The sequence below is a fragment of the Nomascus leucogenys genome, chromosome 12 (genome assembly GCF_006542625.1).
Source record: "Nomascus leucogenys isolate Asia chromosome 12, Asia_NLE_v1, whole genome shotgun sequence".
NCBI classification, from domain to species: domain Eukaryota; kingdom Metazoa; phylum Chordata; class Mammalia; order Primates; family Hylobatidae; genus Nomascus; species Nomascus leucogenys.
This window is the reverse complement of record NC_044392.1, coordinates 30,248,697-30,270,981: the sequence shown is the minus strand read 5'-3', so window position 1 is coordinate 30,270,981 and position 22,285 is coordinate 30,248,697. Positions and strand designations below refer to the sequence as shown.

General features: G+C 39.3%; 1 protein-coding gene across 14 annotated transcripts in view; it reads left to right on the top strand.

Annotated features, from left to right (window-relative positions):
- Positions 1 to 22,285, top strand: part of PRRC2C (proline rich coiled-coil 2C) — a 108,481-nt gene that overhangs the window by 39,895 nt on the left and 46,301 nt on the right. For all 14 annotated transcript variants that reach the window (XR_004032608.1, XM_030823981.1, XM_030823978.1 and 11 more), the window contains 7 exons: positions 1,744 to 1,797; positions 6,244 to 6,862; positions 9,331 to 9,500; positions 9,925 to 10,174; positions 11,147 to 11,357; positions 13,811 to 16,069; positions 19,061 to 19,269. Coding sequence is in view for 13 of the 14 variants with exons in the window: in XM_030823981.1 (XP_030679841.1) it covers positions 1,744 to 1,797; positions 6,244 to 6,862; positions 9,331 to 9,500; positions 9,925 to 10,174; positions 11,147 to 11,357; positions 13,811 to 16,069; positions 19,061 to 19,269 (3,772 nt within the window). In the remaining variant the exon portion in view is untranslated. The remainder of the gene's footprint in view (positions 1 to 1,743; positions 1,798 to 6,243; positions 6,863 to 9,330; positions 9,501 to 9,924; positions 10,175 to 11,146; positions 11,358 to 13,810; positions 16,070 to 19,060; positions 19,270 to 22,285) is intronic.

Genomic DNA, 22,285 nt, shown 5'->3' with positions numbered 1-22,285 from the left:
ATGGAATGAGAATTTTTCATGAAAGAATAGAGGAATAGATGGAATATGTCTTGATGTCTTTGACTTTTTTTGTGACAGTCATATGACAGTTTATGTGACAGTTTATATTAGCAAGCAAATGTTTCATATATTTTGTTCCATTATATTTTAGATTTTCTTTTTTTAAGATAAATCTCATATTTTTAGTTTGCCACTAGACAAGAATTGAGCTTACATAAATAAAATTTAGTAATTTGAGGTATAGATCTCCTCAGTCAGATTTGCTGGATCAGAATTCCAGAACAGCTAGACTAAAATTCTTTTTTCCCTCTTGAGACAGAGCCTTGCTCTTTCACCCAGGCTGTAGTGGAGTTGTGCGATCTTGGCTCACTGCAACCTCCACCTCCTGGGCTCAAGAGATTCTCGTGCCTTAGCCTCCCAACTAGCTGGGACTACAGTGGTGCACCACCACACCCGGGTAATTATTGTATTTTTAGTAGGGATGGAGTTTCACCATGTTGGCCAGCCTGGTCTTGAACTCCTGGCCTCAAATGACCCACCTGCCTCAGCTTCCCAAAGTGCTGGGATTACAGGCGTGAGCCACCACGCCTGGCTAAAAATTTTTATTGTAAAGTGCATTGGAGATTCTAACCTTATTGAAATAGCAGAGTGATTCCATAGAAAGTAATCTTATAATGAGTGATATGCCTTTATTTAAAAAGAGAGGAGAAAGATGTTTAGTAATCTTACGGTATTGAGAAAATCAGTACATTCAGAAATAGATCTCTTTTTTTTTTTTCTTTTTTTTTGAGATGGAGTCTTGATCTGTCTCCCAGGCTGTAATGCAGTGGCGTGATCTCGGCTCACTGCAACCTCTGCCTCTCAGGTTCAAGCAATTCTTCTGCCTCAGTTTCCCAAGTAGCTGGGATTACAGGTTCCTGCCACCATGCCTGGCTAATTTTTGTATTTTTAGTAGAGACAGGTTTTACCATGTTCGCCAGGCTGGTCTCTCACTCCTGACCTTGTGATTGCCCGCCTTGGCCTCCCAAAGTGCTAGGCTCACAGGCATGAGCCACCACGCCCGGGTGAAATATTTCTAATAGATATATCTTTTCTTTTTCTTTCGCTTTTTGAGATGGAGTCTTGCTCTATCACCCAGGCGGAGTGCAGTAACACGATCTTGGCTCACTGCAACCTCTGCCTCCCAGGTTCAAGCAGTTCTCCTGTCTCAGCCTCCAGAGTAGCTGGGATTACAGGCGCCCGCCACCACGCCTGGCTAATTTTTGTATTTGTAGTAGAGACAGGGTTTTGCCATGTTGGCCAGGCTGGTCTTGAACTCCTGACCTCAGGTGATCCGCCTGCCTCGGCCTCCCAAAGTGCTGGGATTACACGTGTGAATCACCGCACCCGGCAGATATATTGTTTCTTCTATGGTTATTTTTAAGTAATTCTTTCAGGCTGGTGCGGTGGCTCACATCTGTATCCTAGCACTTTGGGAGGCTAAGGCAGGCAGATCGTCAGGAGTTCGAGAACAGCCTGGCCAACATGGCAAAACCCTGTCTCTACTAAAAATGCAAAATTACCCGGTTGTGGTGGCGGGCACCTGTAATCCCAGGTTATTTAGCAGGCTGAGGCATGAGAATTGCTTGGCCCCGGGAGACAGAGGTTGCAGTGAGCCAAGATCATGCCACTGCACTCCAGCATGGGCTACAGAGCAAGACTGTCTCCAGAATAATAAGAATAATTCTTTCTTCTTTATAATAGGAACGTGGAACATCTTCACATCTGCCACCACCTCCAAAGTTGCTTGCACAGCAGGTAAATTTTAACTAAGTGCTTGTTTATGGATTATATGTTTTATTTGACCTTTTGTGTTGGTGGAAAGACACCAAATTTTTTATTTGAAACTTTTATGAGACAGTTACTAACTTTTTACCATGTGACTCTTACATGTCTTACTCTTCATCCTTTTCATTTTCATTCTCAGTTGATAAAGCATGCTTCAAGTTTCACTAAGAAAATAAGAAGTACCTAGGAGATAACTTTTTTTTTCCATTTCACTGCCCGTATACTTTTTCTTCCTATTGTTTTTGCTGCTAAGGACACTTTTTTACTTTGTTCCTTGTATCCTTTTCCACTTATGATAATGTTATCTCTTATATTTTAAGAAAAACAACTTCACAAAAACCTCTCTCTTTACATTACTCCATCCCACTACCTTCCAACCCATTGCAGTGTCTACCCTATTTCTCTGTTCTCCATCAGTGAAATTCCTTTTTTTCTTTTTTTGTCTAGCTCTGTCGCCCAGGCTGGAGTGCAGTGGCGTGATCTCGGCTCACTGCAACCTCTGCCTCCTGGGTTCACGACATTCTCCTGCCTCAGCCTCCTGAGTAGCTGGGACTATAGGTGCCCGCCACCACGCCCAGCTAATTTTTTGTGGTTTTTTTTAGTAGAGACAGGGTTTCACCATGTTAGCCAGGATGGTCTCGATATCCTGACCTCGTGACCTGCCCGCCTTGGCCTCCCAAAGTGCTGGGATTACAGGCGTGAGCCACCGTGCCTGGCTAATGAAATTCTTTTAGTGGACTATTTATACTTACCGTCTTTTGCTGCTCATTCTCTCATTAGCCCTCTCCAGGCATGCTTTCTTTTCCCAGTCTACCTTTGAAACTCTTATTATCAGAGTCAGTGATGACTTCCATCTTGACAGATTCAGTTTTCTTGTCTTCATCTCATTTAAATCTCAGCTCAGTCATTGACATAGTTGATTTCTCCATCCTTTTGTATATGCATATATTTTTAGAGACAGGGTCTTGCTTTCTGGCCCAGGCTGGAGTGCAGTGGTGTAATCATAGCTCACTGCCACCTGGACTCCTGGGCTCAAGGGGTCCTCTCACCTCCCCAGCAGCTGGGACTATAGGTGCACATCACCACGCCAGGCTAATTTTTTGCAGAGACAGGGTCTCATCTTCATGCCCAGGCTGGTCTTGAACTCCTAGACAAGCCATCCACCTTGACCTCCCAAAGTGCTGGTATTACAGACTTGAGCCACCATCCCTGGCCTATCCTTAAAACACTTTTTTTATCTACTTGCTTCTGAGACACCTCACTATTTTGTTTTTCTTTGCTTTGTATTCCTTCTGGGCCTCCTACACTTCAAGTCTTGGAGCACTCAGTCTTTTTCTCAGTCCATTTTAAAAATCTGTATCCTTTTCCTTGGGGATGTCTTCTATGAGCTGATGGCATTCAAATGTACATTTAGCCCAAAAAGCTTTGCACTGACTTTTTAAGAGTCATATTCAACAATCAACACAACATCTCCACTTGGATCTCTAGTAAACAGCTCAAATATGTCCAAACCGTAACACACACCCCCACCTTCCCTACGTACCCACAGTGCTGCTTCTCCTGTCTTTCCCATTTCAGGTAATGGCATTATCATTCACATATTTGCTAAGGCTGAAACTTAGAAGTTACTCTTAACTCTTCTTTTTTTACCCTACATCTAGCTTTATCTGTCAGCAAATTGTCACCTGTACCTTCAAAATGTACACTGACTACTTGCTACCACCTCTTATATTTCCTTTGAACTATTAGAGTGGGTTCTTGACAGATACTGCTTTCCTCTTATGCTGCCTGCTCACTTGCCACCTTCATCCCATATTCTCCTGTAGTTGTTGTCTTTTTGAAACTATGGATTAGGTCCATTACTCCTTGTTCAGGTCCTTCTCATGATCTTTCAGATCTCTGTCCACTTTTCTAATTTCATCTGCTGTTCTCACCACATACACATTGCTCTTCCTGACTTTTTTACTTCTTTCTAACTAGCAGATTTTCTTTTCCTGAAATCGTTGTTATGATCAGGGTCTCCAGACCTTCTCTAATCACCCTACTGTGATAGCTGCACATATCACAACCATCACCATCATTTCCAGCAATCCCTCTCCTCATAACCACTGAAAGCTCTTTATAACATTTCTGCATACACAGAAGCTAAAACTAAAACATCTAGAAAAAAGTATAGAAGATCAAGTGTTCATGAACTTTGAGCTGACAAAGCTTTCTTCGATAAATAAGACCTTGGCCACAAATTAGAAAGGAAAAGCAACTGGTCAGTTGGACTTTGGAGAACATTTCCCAAAGAATGCAAAGATATGTTACAGAAAAAAATATTCCTAATACATCTGACGAAGGACTTGTATCTGGACTTTTAGAGTCTTTCTCTGTTGCTGAGGCTGGAGCAAGATCTCAGCTCACTGCAGCCTAAACCTCCTGGGCTCAGGCGATCCTCCTGCCTCAGCGTACCAAGTAGCTAGGACCACAGGCATGCGCCTCTATGCCCGGCTAATGTTTTTGTATTTTTTGTAGAGATGGGGTTTCGCCATGTTGCCCAGGCTAGTCTTGAACTCCTAAGCTCAAGCAATCCTCCTGCCTTGGCCTCCCAAAGTGCTGGGATTACAGATGTGAGCCACCGTGTCTAGCCTGGGCTGTATTTTTTTTTTTTTTTTTTTACTATCTTACAACTCAATAATAAGTAGTTAAACAAAAAGACTTGAACATTTGTTTCTCAAAAGAAAATGTAAGAATGGCCAGTATGCACATGGAAAGATATTCAGTATCTTTAGTTATTAGGGAAATGCAAGTTAAAACCACTGAGATTTTACTACATTGCCAAAATTAAAGACTGATGACACCATGTGTTGGCAAGGATGTATAGAGCAGCTGGCACCCTTATACATTGGAAAACCTTATAACCACTTTGGAAAACAGTTTGGCAGTTTCTTGTAAATGAAATATCTATTTACCGTATGACACAGGATTTCCACTTCTAGCCGTTTATCCAACAGCCAGGAAAACATACATTTACACAAAGACTTATGCATGAATGTTCATAGCTGTTTTATTCATAGTTTAAAAACTGGAAACAACTCACATGTCTATCATACATGAAACAACATGCCCACAATGGAATACTATCCAGCAGTAAAATGGAGCAAACTACTCATACATAAAATAACCTCAATGCCATTATACTTAGCAAAAGAAGCTAGCACAAAAGAGAATATAATTTTATACATCTATATAAAATTCTAGGACAAACAGAACTATGCAAGATTAGGGTTGGGGTGCTTGGAGCCACAGGGGGAGGCAGAGGAGTGATGGAAATGTTGTGTCTGCATTGGAGCAGTGCTTACACAGGTGTATCATTTGTCCAAACTCATCAAACTGTACACTTAAAATATGTGCAGCACGTTTTATGTAAATTTTACTTTTATGAAGTGAGTTGTGTAAATTAGGTACTTATATATTTGGTTTTTCAGTTTATCTCTGAGCTGTGAAGAAACTCAGCAGAAGAGAGATGAAGTAATTTTCATATGATGGCACTATTAGTAAATGGTAGTCTGCATTCATTTAAAAAGATATTCAGTCAAGTGTTTTCGTTGTATCATTGTTTAATCTTTTTGTAAGCATTCCAGCTGGGTTACATATGGCTCTTAAGATTTCTTCACCCTAGTAGCTTTTAAAATCAATATGTTAAAAAAAATTTTTTAATTACTTTTATTGTTTTTGCATAGTTGCAAGCAGTGATTTTAAAGCCTGTCATTGTTTTGTAACACATTAATGAAAATTCAGTCATTGAAACTTGGATCTTTCAGATGATCCTCCCATTCTCCACTCTGGGTTCTAGATCTTTCAGTCTAAAGATAGAACTTTTCTTCACCCAGACTAATTTGTAGGAATTTCTTCTCCTTTGGGGTATCATTACAGCACTGACTCTGTCTTTTTCACTTTGCTTCTTTGGCTCTGTGCTTTTTACCTGTAGCTGTACCTTAATTTTCTCAGGGCTCACATGCCATCATTTTGGATATTTAATACCTTCATTTCTCTCCCTTAGACATTCCAGCTCTGGCAGCTGCTTCTAAAGTATTCATGCTAAATTTCGTTTGTCTCTAAATTTAGATTTTGAGATTCACTGTTGTGCTTCTAGTTTTATTCAACAAATACTGAATGAGCAACAATGTCTGGCATAAAAAATAGGTACATATTCAGTAAACATTGGACCACTGGATTAATTATTCTGGTCTTAGTTTGGTGAATTATCTAGATGTAATATATTTCCCATCTTATGTGTTTTCATTTTAATGTGTATGTTCATCAGAGAAATTTCTGATATTTTTGTGGGGTTTTTCCTTCTCCATGCCTGATACCCAGTGTTAGTCAGAAATAGAGTTGTCATACTCATCTTATATCTTAATGTTTCAGCATCCACCTCCAGATCGACAGGCAGTACCTGGAAGACCAGGCCCCTTTCCCTCCAAGCAGCAAGTAGCTGATGAAGATGAAATATGGAAGCAAAGACGAAGACAACAATCAGAAATTTCCGCAGCAGTAGAACGTGCTCGCAAACGGCGTGAAGAGGAAGAGCGAAGAATGGAAGAACAAAGGAAGGCAGCTTGTGCAGAGAAACTGAAACGATTGGATGAGAAGCTTGGCATCCTGGAAAAACAACCATCTCCAGAGGAAATTAGGGAAAGGGAGCGAGAAAAAGAACGGGAGCGTGAGAAAGAACTTGAAAAAGAACAAGAACAGGAGCGAGAGAAGGAGAGGGAAAAAGAGAGGGAGAGACAGCAGGAAAAGGAGAAAGAGCTGGAGAAGGAGCAGGAAAAACAAAGAGAAATGGAGAAAGAAAGAAAGCAAGAAAAAGAAAAAGAACTAGAACGGCAGAAAGAAAAGGAAAAAGAACTACAAAAGATGAAAGAACAAGAAAAGGAATGTGAGCTGGAGAAGGAAAGGGAGAAATTAGAGGAGAAAATTGAACCCAGAGAACCTAATTTAGAGCCCATGGTAGAAAAACAAGAAAGTGAAAACAACTGTAATAAAGGTTTGATAGTCTTCTTCATTCTCTTTTATAAACTTTACAAAGAGCTTTATGTTGGTTACAGTTTGGGGTTTGTATATTTTAAATATATGTAATCAAAATAAAAGTGATTGTTTTATGATAGCATTTCCAGTACAACATACGGGCTAGAGCCATGTTTTCTAATTCTGTATATGAACAGACGTCCCTGAAGTGTTCCTCAGTTACTAGATGAGCTTCATTTCTGTTTTATCTGCAGAATTGTATTGGCTTCATAGTCACATATACTGATTCTCCCCCTGCTTTTTTCTGACTCCAAGACGTTTAACTAAACAAAATCTCATTTGTTCACATGCATTAATACCTCTAAAACTGAACTGGCATAGAGCTTAATGAGTATGTTGGATTATCATAATTAAATGACTGCACCTAGTTCATAATTTAAGGTTTGCTGTTTAATCAGTTTAAACATGCAAGCTTCCATGGTGTAGTTGATATGCTATTAAACTGTAATTTCCTGGAGTAATTATACTTTAAAATAAAATTCTTTTTCTAGATCTAATCAACTTTTTTGTTCTTCTCCGAGTTGGCTTGTAGACTGATTAATGGCATTCAAATATAGTATAAAGCCTTGGCAAAGTTAAAGTGCAGGGTTTTCGTTTTTTGTTTGTTGTTGTTGTTGTGGTTGTTGTTTTTGAGACAGAGTCTTGCTCTGTCTCCAGGCTGGAGTGCAGTGGTGGAATCTCAGCTCACTGCAAACTCTGCCTCCCGGGTTCAAGCGATTCTCCTGCCCCAGCCTCCCGAGTAGCTGGGGCTACAGGCACGTGCCACCACACCCAGCTAATTTTTGTATTTTTAGTAGAGACGGGGTTTCGCCATGTTGGCCGGGATAGTCTCGATCTCTTGACCTTGTGATCCGCCTGCCTCGGCCTCCCAAAGCACTGGGATTATAGACGTGAGCCCCTGCGCCCGGCTTAAAGTTTAGCTTTAATGAACGACTTGAATTAAAATAGAAATGCAGTTTTATTTCAATGTATTTTCTGATGTGGAAATATTGTAAGTTTTCTAACCTGATGTCTCATGCTCTTTTCTACAAGGCACTGCTGCTTAAAATAATAAGAATGTGTTTTTAAAAATAAAGTTTTTATTTATATGCAGGGTTACCTTCACACTTGGCTCTTAATGTAACTATAAAAGAGTAGGAGTATTTTATCTTTAATTTTTTTTATGAAATAAGGCCTGCATGGATCATTTGTTAAGACTGTAAGATTTCAGATTTTTTTCATATTAATCAATCTAGAGAGACTTTGCTATTGAATAGTGGGCTTATATTACATAAGTACTTATGAAGATTGCGCATAACACCAAAATAGTGAAATAAAGTGTTCACAAGAGAAAGGAAAACGTTATCATAGTTTAGTAAGTTTTATTTGTGCTTTTATTTTCATTCACATTTTATATATTCTCTCTCATGGCAATTTAATTTTAGCTTGGTTTATCAGTGAGATGTACCCATGTGATGTTTTTCCCCCTCAATTCTGATACTAGACACATACAATTTTTTTGTTTGTTTTAATGCTCTCCGAGATGTTCTCAAGACACACGTGATTTTAAAGTCAGTGCCTATGTGGCTCTTTTTCCTCCAGTGTATTATTTTCCATTCTTATTTTGTTTTATTTTTTTTTTTGCTGTGTTGCCCAGGCTGGTCTCAAACTCCCGGGCTAAAGTGATCCTCTCACCTCAGCCTCCTGAGTAACTGTTATTACAGTCATGCACCACCATGACCTGCTCACTCTTTTACAACATTCTTAATATTGAATGTAATCCAAGCAATAAAAATGTTATTTGTGATTCTTAACAGCATGCTTTTACATTGGGAGATAAACTTCCATTTTAAATTCATTACTAGTCATTTGAGAAAATAATTTGTAACAAGCATGGTTTTGTAATTGTGACAAATGACATTCTAGAATGAATTATGTTTGAAGATAACTGGTGATCACTCTGTTGTCTTCAGACCTAAACGCATTAGTTTTCCTTACAGATAATAGTCCCTTTATCCAATAAATAACTAAATAAACCAACATGCTCTCTTTTTAAGTATTTATAGGCCATTTGTGTTTTCATGTAGATTTTAATGAACTACCAGTAAATACTGACAATTACATTGATGTTTATTGAAACAAAAAATATGTAGAGTTGGAAATGTTTCATTATTTAAAAAAAAAAATCAAACGTAGATTTTATATGACGAAGCATTTGGATCTCTGCTCTCCATCTCTAAGAATGCAGCTTTTAGGAAATCTAAGGTTTTGATAATCTAATGTTACCCCATTGATAACTACCAATGTTAAAATAGAAAATAATGTTTTAGAGTGTTGAGGATATTTTCTTCCTCATTAACTTTTATTATACCTCAGTCTGTGTAAAAATCCTGTGTTTGATAAGTGTCATAGATGAATACTATTACCTTTCACCTTTTCTTTGAGCAGAGGAGGAACCCGTTTTCATTAGACAAGACAGCAATCGTAGTGAAAAGGAAGCCACACCAGTGGTGCATGAAACAGAACCTGAATCAGGGTCTCAACCTCGGCCGGCTGTATTATCTGGCTATTTCAAACAGTTTCAGAAGTCTTTACCTCCACGATTCCAGCGGCAGCAGGTAATGATAAAAATATTTTATCATATATGTGTGATTGAAATGGTTTATTATGCAACAGTGTGGGAAATTAGACATAAAACTTATAATACGTAAAGCACACAAAGTTCCCTTGAAATTATTTTTCCTCGTAAATAAAAGTTAACGTGGGTTTTACCTTGACCTTCTGTGTTGTTCCTTTTGATCTTCTGCCTCATTTATAGACACCATCTTCCATTTCTAGGAGATAGATTATATAGTGCTTGAGTATAAGGTAAAATGTTACAGTTCATGTTTCAGTTTTTTGTCTTGCCAACTCTAACTGTTAAATATCTTTTGAACTCTTCCTTCAAGGATTCAAAACAGGCCATTATTTTGTGATATGATTGATTATATTAATTTGTCATGTGGAACTAAAATCTCAAGACATGGGATCTTACTTTTTCAGGAACAGATGAAACAGCAGCAGTGGCAGCAGCAGCAACAGCAAGGTGTACTTCCACAGACTGTTCCTTCACAACCATCCAGTAGTACTGTCCCTCCTCCACCACACAGACCTCTTTATCAGCCTATGCAGCCTCATCCCCAGCATTTGGCTTCTATGGGTTTTGATCCAAGGTGGCTCATGATGCAGTCCTACATGGATCCTCGAATGATGTCAGGAAGACCTGCTATGGATATTCCACCCATTCATCCTGGTCAGTTGAATTTGCATTTATAGTTTTACAGGATCAAAATTTTTTTCCCCCTGCTTTTAGTTTCAGTTCCTTTGAGAGTTGTAATCTAGGAAAAACTTAAACCTCCAGATTTTTAATCAAAATGGTGTAACTTTCAGCATCGAGTAATTAAATATCTGACACTCACATTACTTATGTGGCAGGAACAAAATACTAGTTCATTTCTGTTTTGTAAGTATTATTTAAAACTTCAGATGGAAATAATTATGTCTTATTAACAGTATCTGTTATTGGCTACATTGATTTTCTTGTTTAAAGTGTTTTCAGCATTTGAATTTTGTCCGTATGTTATATATATTCCTTTTCAAGTTCCTCTTCCATCATTTACCAACCTAACACTTGAATTTCCCTTTAGGTTAGGGGGAAAAAAAGAGTGAATTAGCAGTCTTTTATGGAATCCATCAGAATAAATCAAGATAATCTATTACCAAAATGTTACAGAGGAAAATTTAGGGATGATAAGCTGATCACAAATCATGTTTTGATTTTTACATTTATACTGGTATTTGGAAACTTAAGTGGCATATTGTGTAGAATATTGACCAACTAAGGTAGGTTGATGGAATTTAGGAAAGAATTTTCTCTGAAAGTTATCATGGTATAATTTTCATGATGTTCGTATTGACATCCAGAGTCACAATATTTGCTGTCTGATTTTTATATGCATAATATTTTCTTTCTTTTGAAGTAAAACAGGCTGCTATTGTGATTTTGCTTAATTTGCTTCCTCAGTTCTTAAACAGCAGTAATAAAATTTCATTCACAGAACAACCCTTACATAATTTCCACCAATCTTTTACTCAGGAAAAAAAATGCTTTTAATATGGAGAATTCCACGTAACAATTAATAATCTGTATTCTATGTCAATCATGGTTTTGTTTCGTTCATTTTTCAAAATCCTCATTTCACCTTTTTCTGAACTTTTGTTACAGGAATGATTCCTCCTAAACCATTAATGAGAAGAGACCAGATGGAAGGGTCACCGAACAGTTCTGAGTCATTTGAGCATATAGCTCGATCTGCAAGAGATCACGCAATTTCCCTTTCTGAGCCTCGTATGCTGTGGGGGTCAGATCCCTATCCTCATGCTGAGCCTCAACGAGCAACTACTCCCAAAGCAACAGAAGAACCTGAGGATGTAAGGTAATAAATTATTTCAATTTAATAGACTATACAGAATATTTTGGTGAAAGGAAAACTGTGTAGTGTTTCGGAAGATTATTCCAGTTTAGGACTGAAGCATACATCTGGTTTCCTTCTATTTAATTTAGCATGCTACACTTACTCTTTGGACATATTCTCTGTATTCATTAGGGCATTTTGTAACCTGGTTCTGTACTCAATTGTATGCTGTAATTTAGTATTAATTGTTGAAATTGGTAGGTTATTTTTTGAGATAGGAACTTGCTCTGTTACTCAGGCTGGAGTGCAGTGGTACGATCTCGGCTCACTGCAGCCTTCACCTCCCAGGCTCAAGTGATCGGCTCACCTCAGCTTCCTGAGTAGCTGGGACTACATGCGTTCACCACCACACCCCGCTAATCTTTGTGGGGTTTTTTTGTTTTGTTTTGGTTTGGTTTTTTTTTTTCTTTCTTTTTTTTTGAGACAGAGCCTTGCTCTGTCTCCCAGGCTGGAGTGCAGTGGCGCGATCTTGGCTCACTGCAAGCTCTGCCTCCCGGGTTCACGCCATTCTCCTGCCTCAGCCTCCCGAGTAGCTGGGACTACAGGCGCCCACCACCACGCCCGGCTAATTTTTTGGATTTTTAATAGAGACAGGGTTTCATCGTGTTAGCCAGGATGGTCTCGATCTCCCGACCTTGTGATAATCTTTGTATTTTTTATAGAGATTGGGTTTTGCCATGTTGCCCAGGCTTGTCTTGAACTCCTGGGCTCAAGCAGTCTGACTGCCTTGACCTCCCAAAGTGCTGGGATTATAGACGTGAGCCATCGTGTGCAGCCACTTGGGATGTCTTTATTGTAGAGTAGGTGTGAAGAAATTTAAGTGTATCTACAATGCTTATATAATATAGCTAGATGTAATTTCTCCATTAGTGAGATGTTTCTTTTTAACAGTATTTTAGGGAACATTTTTAAGGCCAAGATGAGGACAAATACAATAATACAAAGTTAACTTTGAAATGGTGCACAGTTGGTGATGACTGTAATAATTTATAGCCGTACAGTTAGAACTTCCTGCCCTTTTATGGGGTATATTTTTTTGGTAATGTTTTATAATGTTTTATAATTATTTGTAATTAATTGGGACAGATAAGCTTACTCAAGTGTACTCTTTCATTCTAGGTGGAAATTACTGGTCTTGATGGATTAGAAATTCACATCAGCATGGTCTTAACTTTGTTTTTCCTTAAGGAATAAACTTCATTTATTTATTTCTATTTTTTATTTTTATTTTTTGAGAAGGGTCTTGCTCTGTCAGCCAGGCTGGAATGCAGTGATGCAATCACAGCTCACTGCAGCCTTGACCTCCCAGGCTTAGGTGATCCTCCCACGTCAGCCTCCTGAGTAGCTGGACTACAGGCATGCAGTACCATACCTGGCTAATTTTTGTATTTTTTGTAGAGACAGGGTTTTGTCATGTTGCCCTGGCTGGTCTCAAACTCCTGAGGCCCAAGTGATCCTCCTGCCTCCCAGAGTGCAAGGATTACAGGCATGAGCCACCGCTCCAGGCCCATTTTTTGAAATGGAGTTTTACTCTTGTTGCCCAGGCTGGAGTACAGTGGCGTCATCTCAGCTCACCGCAACCTCCACCTCCCGGGTTCAAGCGATTCTCCTGCCTCAGCCTCCCCTAGTAGCTGGGATTACAGGCATGTGCCACCACGCCCAGCTGATTTTGTATTTTTAGTAGAGACAGGGTTTCTCCATGTTGGTCAGGCTGGTCTCGAACTCCCGACCTCAGGTGATCCGCCCTCTTCGGCCTCCCAAAGTTAGGATTGGCATTACAGGCGTGAGCCACTGCACCCGGCCCTATTTATTTTTAATTGTGGCAGAAACCACTTAGAACATGAGATATATCCTCTTAACAAAAATTTAATCATATAGTACCATGTAGTTAACTGTAAGCACGTTATACAGCAAATTTCCAGAACTTTTTTTATCTTGCATGACTGAAACTTTATACTTATTTCCTATTTTTACCTTTATCTGTATTTCCTATATTATACCTATACCTATATTTCCTATTTCCCCCTACTCCTAGCCCCTGGCAGCCACCATTGTGGTTTCTGCTTTGATGAGGTTGATTACTTCATGTTCCTCATGTAAGATGTTTGTCCTGACTGACTGACTTCACTGAAGCATAACGTTCTCAGGGTTTATCCATGTTGTAGCATATGACAATATTTCCTTCTTTTTTATCCCTGAATAATATTCTATTGTATGTGTATACCACATTTTCGCTGTTTCCACCTCTTGGCTATTGTGAGTAATTCTCCTCTAAACTTTTTATATAGCGAGAGAAAGATTCTCATTATGGTTAAGAGTCATTGCTTTCTGTTTTAGAGGGATTATTTTGCTATATACTTACACATGGGAAAGATTGCTTTGTTGGTTATACCTTTGAATTCTTATCATCATAGGTCTGAAGCTGCGTTGGACCAGGAACAGATTACTGCTGCTTTTTCTGTAGAACATAATCAGTTAGAGGCTCATCCAAAGGCAGACTTTGTCAGAGAATCAAGTGAGGCAGAAGTACAAAAGTTTTTAAGCAGATCTGTGGAAGATGTTAGACCTCACCATACTGATGCAAATAATCAATCTGCTTGTTTTGAAGCACCTGATCAAAAGACCTTATCCACTCCTCAAGAGGAGCGGATTTCAGCTGTAGAAAGTCAGCCTTCCCGGAAAAGAAGTGTTTCCCATGGATCTAACCATATGCAAAAACCAGACGAGCAGAGAAGTGAAACATCTGCAGGCATTCCTAAAGTAACCAGCAGATGCATTGATTCAAAAGAACCAACAGAAAGGCCAGAGGAGAAACCAAAAAAGGAAGGTTTTATACGATCTTCTGAAGGACCAAAACCTGAAAAAGTATATAAATCTAAATCAGAAACTCGTTGGGGCCCACGACCAAGCTCCAACAGAAGGGAAGAAGGTAATGATAGACCTGTGAGAAGATCAGGTCCCATTAAAAAACCTGTGCTTAGAGATATGAAAGAGGAACGGGAACAGAGGAAGGAGAAAGAAGGAGAAAAGACTGAAAAGGTCACTGAAAAAGTAGTTGTAAAGCCTGAAAAGACGGAAAAGAAGGATCTTCCTCCTCCCCCACCACCGCCTCAGCCACCAGCACCGATTCAGCCACAGTCGGTTCCACCACCAATTCAACCAGAAGCAGAGAAATTTCCTTCAACAGAAACTGCAACTTTGGCTCAAAAACCATCTCAGGATACTGAGAAGTCTCTGGAACCTGTGAGTACTGTTCAGGTAGAGCCTGCAGTTAAGACTGTAAACCAACAGACTGTGGCAGCACCAATAGTCAAAGAAGAAAAACAACCTGAGAAAGTCATCAGCAGAGACCTTGTTATAGAGAAGCCCCGACCAGATTCAAGACCAGCGGTTAAAAAAGAATCAACTTTGCCTCCCAGGACCTACTGGAAAGAAGCTAGAGATAGAGATTGGTTTCCAGATCAAGGATACAGAGGTCGAGGCCGAGGTGAATATTACTCCAGAGGTCGAAGCTATAGAGGTTCTTATGGAGGGCGTGGCAGGGGTGGTAGGGGACACACTCGAGATTATCCTCAGTATAGAGACAATAAGCCAAGAGCAGAGCATATACCCTCAGGGCCTCTCAGACAGCGAGAAGAAAGTGAAACACGGAGTGAGAGCTCTGATTTTGAAGTTGTCCCCAAAAGAAGACGACAGCGGGGTTCAGAGACTGACACAGACAGTGAAATTCATGAAAGTGCAAGTGACAAGGACAGTTTAAGTAAAGGCAAACTTCCCAAAAGAGAGGAACGGCCTGAAAACAAAAAACCTGTAAAGCCTCAATCTTCTTTCAAGCCTGATAATCATGTTCGAATAGATAATAGACTGCTAGAAAAGCCTTATGTAAGGGATGACGATAAAGCTAAACCAGGCTTTCTTCCTAAAGGAGAGCCTACAAGGAGAGGCAGAGGGGGAACATTCAGGCGTGGTGGAAGGGATCCTGGAGGCCGTCCATCACGCCCTTCCGCTTTACGAAGACCAGCTTATCGGGACAATCAGTGGAACCCAAGGCAGTCAGAAGTTCCTAAACCAGAAGATGGAGAGCCGCCAAGAAGACATGAGCAGTTTATTCCTATAGCAGCAGATAAACGACCTCCAAAATTTGAGCGAAAATTTGACCCAGCTAGAGAAAGGCCTCGAAGGCAGCGTCCTACCCGACCACCAAGGCAAGACAAGCCACCTCGATTTAGACGGCTAAGAGAGAGGGAGGCTGCTTCAAAATCAAATGAGGTGGTAGCAGTGCCTACAAATGGCACAGTTAATAATGTGGCTCAAGAACCAGTTAATACTCTTGGGGATATTTCGGGGAATAAGACACCAGATTTATCTAATCAGAACTCTTCAGATCAGGCAAATGAAGAATGGGAAACAGCTTCTGAAAGCAGTGATTTCAATGAGAGGCGAGAGAGGGATGAAAAAAAAAATGCTGACTTGAATGCACAAACGGTTGTAAAGGTTGGAGAGAATGTTTTACCTCCAAAGAGGGAAATTGCAAAGAGAAGTTTTTCTAGTCAGAGACCAGTAGATCGTCAAAATCGACGTGGCAACAATGGTCCGCCCAAATCAGGAAGGAATTTCTCGGGTCCTAGAAATGAAAGGAGAAGTGGCCCACCATCAAAAAGTGGGAAGAGAGGGTGAGTACTTTGTTTTAAATATAGTTGCTTTTGCACCTTTAAAGAAGCTAAAAGTAGAGTTCTTGGTTGAATTATGCAAAGAGCCAGTCTAGATAAAGGACCAAAAAACATTGTTCTTCCCAAATGCTTTATTCTCTGTTCTCAAAGTGTAAGGGTGCTTAAGGAAGAGAGGTTAAGGTGTCTTAGGAGTCTTTGCCTGCTATGTTACATTTTCCAGAAGAGTCCTCTTGGAAACTTATAGCTTTGGGAAAATGTACGCATCTAGGGAGGGACATGTACTGTGTCCTTATTTGGTAAGTTATCTGATGAGTAGCCCTCCCTTCTTTCTCAGTTTTTCCTCATAAACCTCTAATGCTACACAGGTGTCCTCTGAGATTTAAATTAATATTATAACCATATACTTTGTCACTCTAGAGAGAGGCCCAGAAAACAAATCCCTGTTCTACTACCAAGGACACCAATAACATAATTGCCATGGCAATGGATTTTTAAAAAAAAATAATTTTTCTCAAGTAAGCTAAACTTGGCCTGTTTTTTGTTGTTTTTGAGATGGAGTCTCACCTTGTCGCCCAGGCTGGAGTGCAGTGGCGCGATCTCGGCTCACTGCAAGCTCCACCTCTGGGGTTCATGCCATTCTCCTGCCTCAGCCTCCCGAGTAGCTGGGACTACAGGTGCCCGCCACCACACCTGGCTAATTTTTTGTATTTTTAGTAGAGACGGGGTTTCACTGTATTAGCCAAGATGGTCTCGATATCCTGACCTCGTGATCCGCCTGCCTGCACCTATCGCTTGGCCTGTTTTTTTTAAGTATTCAGATGTTGGGCCGGGCGCGGTGGCTCACACCTGTAATCCCAGCATTTTGGGAGGTTATAGTAAGCTAGTATCGATTTATTTAGTGTTAGAAAGCATTATAAAGTAGCAGTTAAGATTCAGAATGCCTAGGTTCAAATCTCGGCTCTAGTACTTTCTAGTTGCTTCCCCTTTGCTTCCTCACCAGTAAAATGGGGAGAAAATAATAGCACTTAATGTGTGAAGATACTAAGATGATACTTTTGATGCACTTAATACCTGGTATATAGTAAGTAATCATTATTATGTGTGCCCTGCTTTTAGACCAACTGCCAGGTTTGCAGCCTGAGCTGATAAGAATTTAACAATTTATTTGGACTGTATGGTATTAATCTGAGTTCGTTAGTTTTACATATTTAGCACTTCAGGTTACTATACTCGTGAGGTATATTTGTCTATTTTCTGTTGATATAACTAAATACCTGAGACTTGGTAATTTATAAAGAAAAATGTATTTCTTGCAAATCTGTTGGCTGCAAAGTCCCAGGTTGAGGGGGCGACATCTCATGAGGGCCTTGTTGGTAGAGACTCTGCAGAGTCCCAAGGCAGCATGCCTATCACATGGTGAGGGGGCTCACAAGAGATGGCACAACTGGCTTTTATAACAGACCCATTCATGATAACTAACCAACTCCCTTGATAACCCATTCATTAACCTGTTAAGGATCAATCCATTCAGAAGGGCAGAGCCCTCATGACATAATCACCTCCCAAAGTTCTCACCTCTCACCACTGCTGCATTGCCATTAGGGACCAAGTTTCCAACACATGAACTTTTTTTTTTTAATGAGGGGCAGGTGAGGGATGGAGTCTCACTCTGTCACCCAGGCTGGAGTGCAGTGGCGCAATCTCTGCTCACTGCAACCTCCACCCCCCTGGGTTCAAGCATTTCTCCTGGCTCAGCCTCTCTAGTAGCTGGCATTACAGGCGTATGCTACCATGCCCGGCTAATTTTTGTATTTTTAGAAGAGGCGGGGTTTCGCCATGTTTGCCAGGCTGGTCTCGAACTCCTGACCTCAGGTGATCTGCCCACCTCAGCCTCCCAAAGTGCCAGGATTACAGGTGTGAGCCACCGCATGTGGCCCAACACATGAACTTTTGAGGGATACGTTCAAATTACAGCATTAGAGAAAATCATCTTGCTGTTCCAGATGATTTAGAAAAAGGAAATTTTTACTTGGAATTTGAACATTCCCTTAAAATTCCAAGAGAATCGGGATAACCAAAATAAACAGAATAGTTCATTTCCTGTAACCAAACTATTAGAATTTTAAGTAACAATACTCAGGGAAAATTTTGATAAGATTTTTGTGCTATGTAAATCTCAACTATGTAGCAAGATTTTTGTGCCACATAGATAGCAACAACTTTGAACCTGTAGAAATGGCAGTGACAATTATAATTAAATGTTTTTTATAAGAGCATCATAGAAGAAATGAACTCATTCTTAAAATGTTTCAGGTTATGGCCAGGGACCTGGTAAGCTTTTATCTTGAGTAATACTATAGGCTAAGATGAAAATGAGTTAGTAAACCCATTTCCCATGATCATTTTCACTTGGAAATTTAAAAAAATCAACCTGAAATTGTTCTTTTAGGAAATAAGAACTATTAAGAACTGTAGGGGATACATTTGGTTTGTGAAGTGAATTATTTCCATATTAAGTTTTTTAAAATAATTATTATCAATGTGTAAATCTGATTACATTTTTTTTAAATGTACATAGTTGTAAATATAGAATGCTTTTTAAAAATTTTTGTTTTCATATGCTGCCCACTTTTGGAGAGCATCCATTTGTGAATACTTTGAACTTGCTTGGATCACAGAAATTTTCTGCTATAAACAGCGTTAATTAGCTCATAATGTGATAGACAAATAGACTCTAAGAACTTCTGGTATAATTAAAATTCTAGAATTTAATTGCTGGAAAGAACTCTAGGGAGCTAGTCTACTTTCTTGGGAAACCCGGTTTTAGTAAGGTTGTACTGAACAAAAGTCACTAATGCTTGTTTGGTTACAGTTAAGAGTTTTCTATCCCAACAGTGTTTCGTCTTAGAATGAACTTTAGAAACTGCCAATAAGAACATTTTTCTTTTGTTTGAATAGGTGGAAATAGTAATATCTCAAGTTATTCTTTTGTAGGCCATTTGATGACCAGCCTGCAGGCACAACTGGGGTTGACCTCGTCAATGGCAGCTCTGCACACCATCAGGAAGGAGTACCTAATGGTACAGGACAAAAGAACTCCAAAGATTCTACTGGGAAAAAAAGAGAAGACCCCAAACCAGGTCCTAAAAAACCAAAAGAGAAAGTGGATGCTCTGTCACAGTTTGATCTCAACAATTATGCAAGTACGTCTTAGGTTTCTTTCATTTTATTTATTTATTTATTTATTTGTTACATTTTAAAATGTAGATGCCACAATTAAAGAAGTTTTCCAAGAAGGAAAGAGTTGGACATTCAAGATATACATAGTGGCTGTTTATGAAACACTAACTGATTGAACTTAAACTAAAATAACTCCAGCTTTTAGTGTAGCCTTGAATGCTTAATAAAATTTTTGTTAAAAATAATCCAACAGCATTGCACTGTTCTTCCAAAAAAGAGGAAGAAAATTCAGTAACCACTCTACTTTGCCAGATTTGAGAAAGCACAGAAATTTGATTCTTAGTTATATTGGTATAGATGTATTATTAAAAACAAAAGGAACTAAATGTAAAACTCAATGAATTATGTCCTTGGTAAAATTGGTGTCTAAGATATGGCAAATACAGAATAAATAATAGGATGAGAGGCAGTGTCACTGTGGATAAATAGGAAAGCCATGAAGTAATAGAGGATCAAATATGAAGGATAATACAAGCAACAAGAAAATATTAAATGAAGAAAAAACAGACAAGGGATATCTGTGTATAGACATTTGTACATGTAAAATGTACTATTTGCCATTCATTTGGATGAAACTGGAAATACTGAATAAAATTGAGAGATTTACTAAGTTAAGACCAGATAGCTCAGATAGTAGTAATAATAGTAGTAATGGGAAAGTTGGGTTAGTTGCAGTTATTCTAGTATAAGATATATAGATGAGGTTTTTCTTTCATCTGCCTAATGGTTATTTGTACATATTAAGCCCTGATTTGAGCACAGCTCATGGACATTATTTTTTACCATTAGTTCTCAAAGTGTGGTCCCCACATCATCAGCATTACCTGGAAATTTGTGAGCAATGCAAATTCTTCATTTGTTTGTTTGTTTGTTTGTTTTGAGACAGAGTCTTACTCTGTTGCCCAGGCTGGTGTGCAGTGATGCAATCTCGGCTCATTGCAACATCTGCATCCCAGACTTCAAGCGATTCCCCAGCCTCAGCTTCCCGAGTAGCTGGGACTACAAGCATGAGCCACCATGACCAGCTAATTTTTTTTTATTTTTATTTTTTTGTAGAAATGGGTATTTGCCATGTTGTCCAGGCTGGTCTCGAACTCCTGAGCTTAAGCCATCCGCCCGCCTCGGCCTCCCAAAGTGCTGGGATTATGGGCATGAGCCACCATGCCCAGCCATAATATTGCTATATTAAGACATAATAGGCCCAGTGCAGTGGCTCGGGCCTGTCATTCCAGCACTTTGGAAGGCCAAGGTGGGCGTATCACCTGAGGTCGGGAGTTTGAGACCAGCCTGACCAACACGGAGAAACCTCGTCTCTAAAAATATAAAATTAGCTAGGTGTGGTGGTGCATGCCTGTAAAAACAAAACAAAACAAAAAAGACAGTAAAAACAGATAAAAGCTATATGTATTTCTGAAGTGGTGATAGAAATGAAGCTATTCATTTCAACTCATTAAAGTTATCTTTAAGAGTTAGTCATCTTTAGTTCTTTTTCCTGGTAACATTGTTTTTAAGTAATATCTCTAACCTAAAGTGTTAACAAGAAGAGGACATTGGAAACTAAAAAGTAGTGTTCAAATTTTCCATAAACGCTACCTGTAGTTGGGTGAACTAAGGAAGTTGAAATAATAAGATAGGCTTTACACACACACATTTTAGTGTAAGTGAAAAACTGAGATGAAGTTAGAATTATGATGAGGTCTTTCCATCAGTCTAAAGTAATGTGTGCATGACATCCTTTGAAATGTTTGACTCAGACCTTTCATTAAAATGAGAATATGCTTCATTTTACAGAGTTAATGATTTTTAAAAGGATTTTAAAAACAAGTAGAAGTGTCTTATAAATCAGAATCAACTGGGTTTTTTTCTTTTGAAATCAAGTTTCCTTTTTTTTTTTTTTTTTGAGACAGAGTGCAGAGTCTCACTCTGTCCCCCAAGCTGGAATGCAGTGGTGTAATCTCAGCTCACTACAACCTCTGCCTCCCCGGTTCAAGTGATTCTCCTGCCTCAGCCTCCTTAATAGTTAGGATTACAGGCACATGCCACCATGCCCAGCTAATTTTTTGTATTTTTAGTAGAGACTTTAGTGGAGGGTTTCGCCATGTTGACCAGGCTGCTCTCAAACTCCTGACTTCAAGTGATCCGCCCACCTTGGCCTCCCAAAGTGCCGGGATTAAAGGCATGAGCTACCGTGCCTGGCTGAAGTCAAGTTTCTATTAGAAAAATGGAATAATGGCAATGTCTCGCCCTGTCACCCAAGCTGGAGTACAGTGGCATGATCTTGGCTCACTGCAGCCTCTGCCTCCCAGGTTCAAGCGATTCTCCTACCTCAACCTTCTGAATAGGTGGGACTACAGGCGCGCACCACTATTCCCAGGGTAATTTTTTGTATTTTTAGTAGAGAGAGGGTTTTACCATGTTGGCCAGGCTAGTCGCGAACTCCTGACGCATTCCTCGGCGTCCCAAAGTGCTGGGATTACAGGTGTGAACCACCATGCCCAGCCAGTTTCTAAGGAGTGAAAGCCAGTATTCATTTTTCATTTCATCTCTCAGAATATGTTAATGCTAAGTTTTAACTATTTTAGAAGAAATGTTTGTAGATAGTTTCTCTGTGACCACTTCCCTGATCATACCTATGTTGCCATACCTAACAAGTTATCACCTTCCCTTGTTGCTGTACCTAACAAGTTATCACCATCCTGAATTGTATACTTATCGTTTCCAAGAAAAATATTTTTATTGTATATGTAATTTCCAATTAAAACATATTGTATATTGTTTGAAAATTAAATAATTTCTTTAAATTGCTTTACTCTTTCTTGATACTTAGAGTTATTGTTCAGACATTATACATATAAAAAAATTACATCACCTGAAGTAATTTAATTTTTCTTGGAAATATTATTTGATGGATTTATATTTCACATACTGACTGGGATATAGGGTAATTTTAAGATAGCCAAAATAATGGTTAGTTGGAAA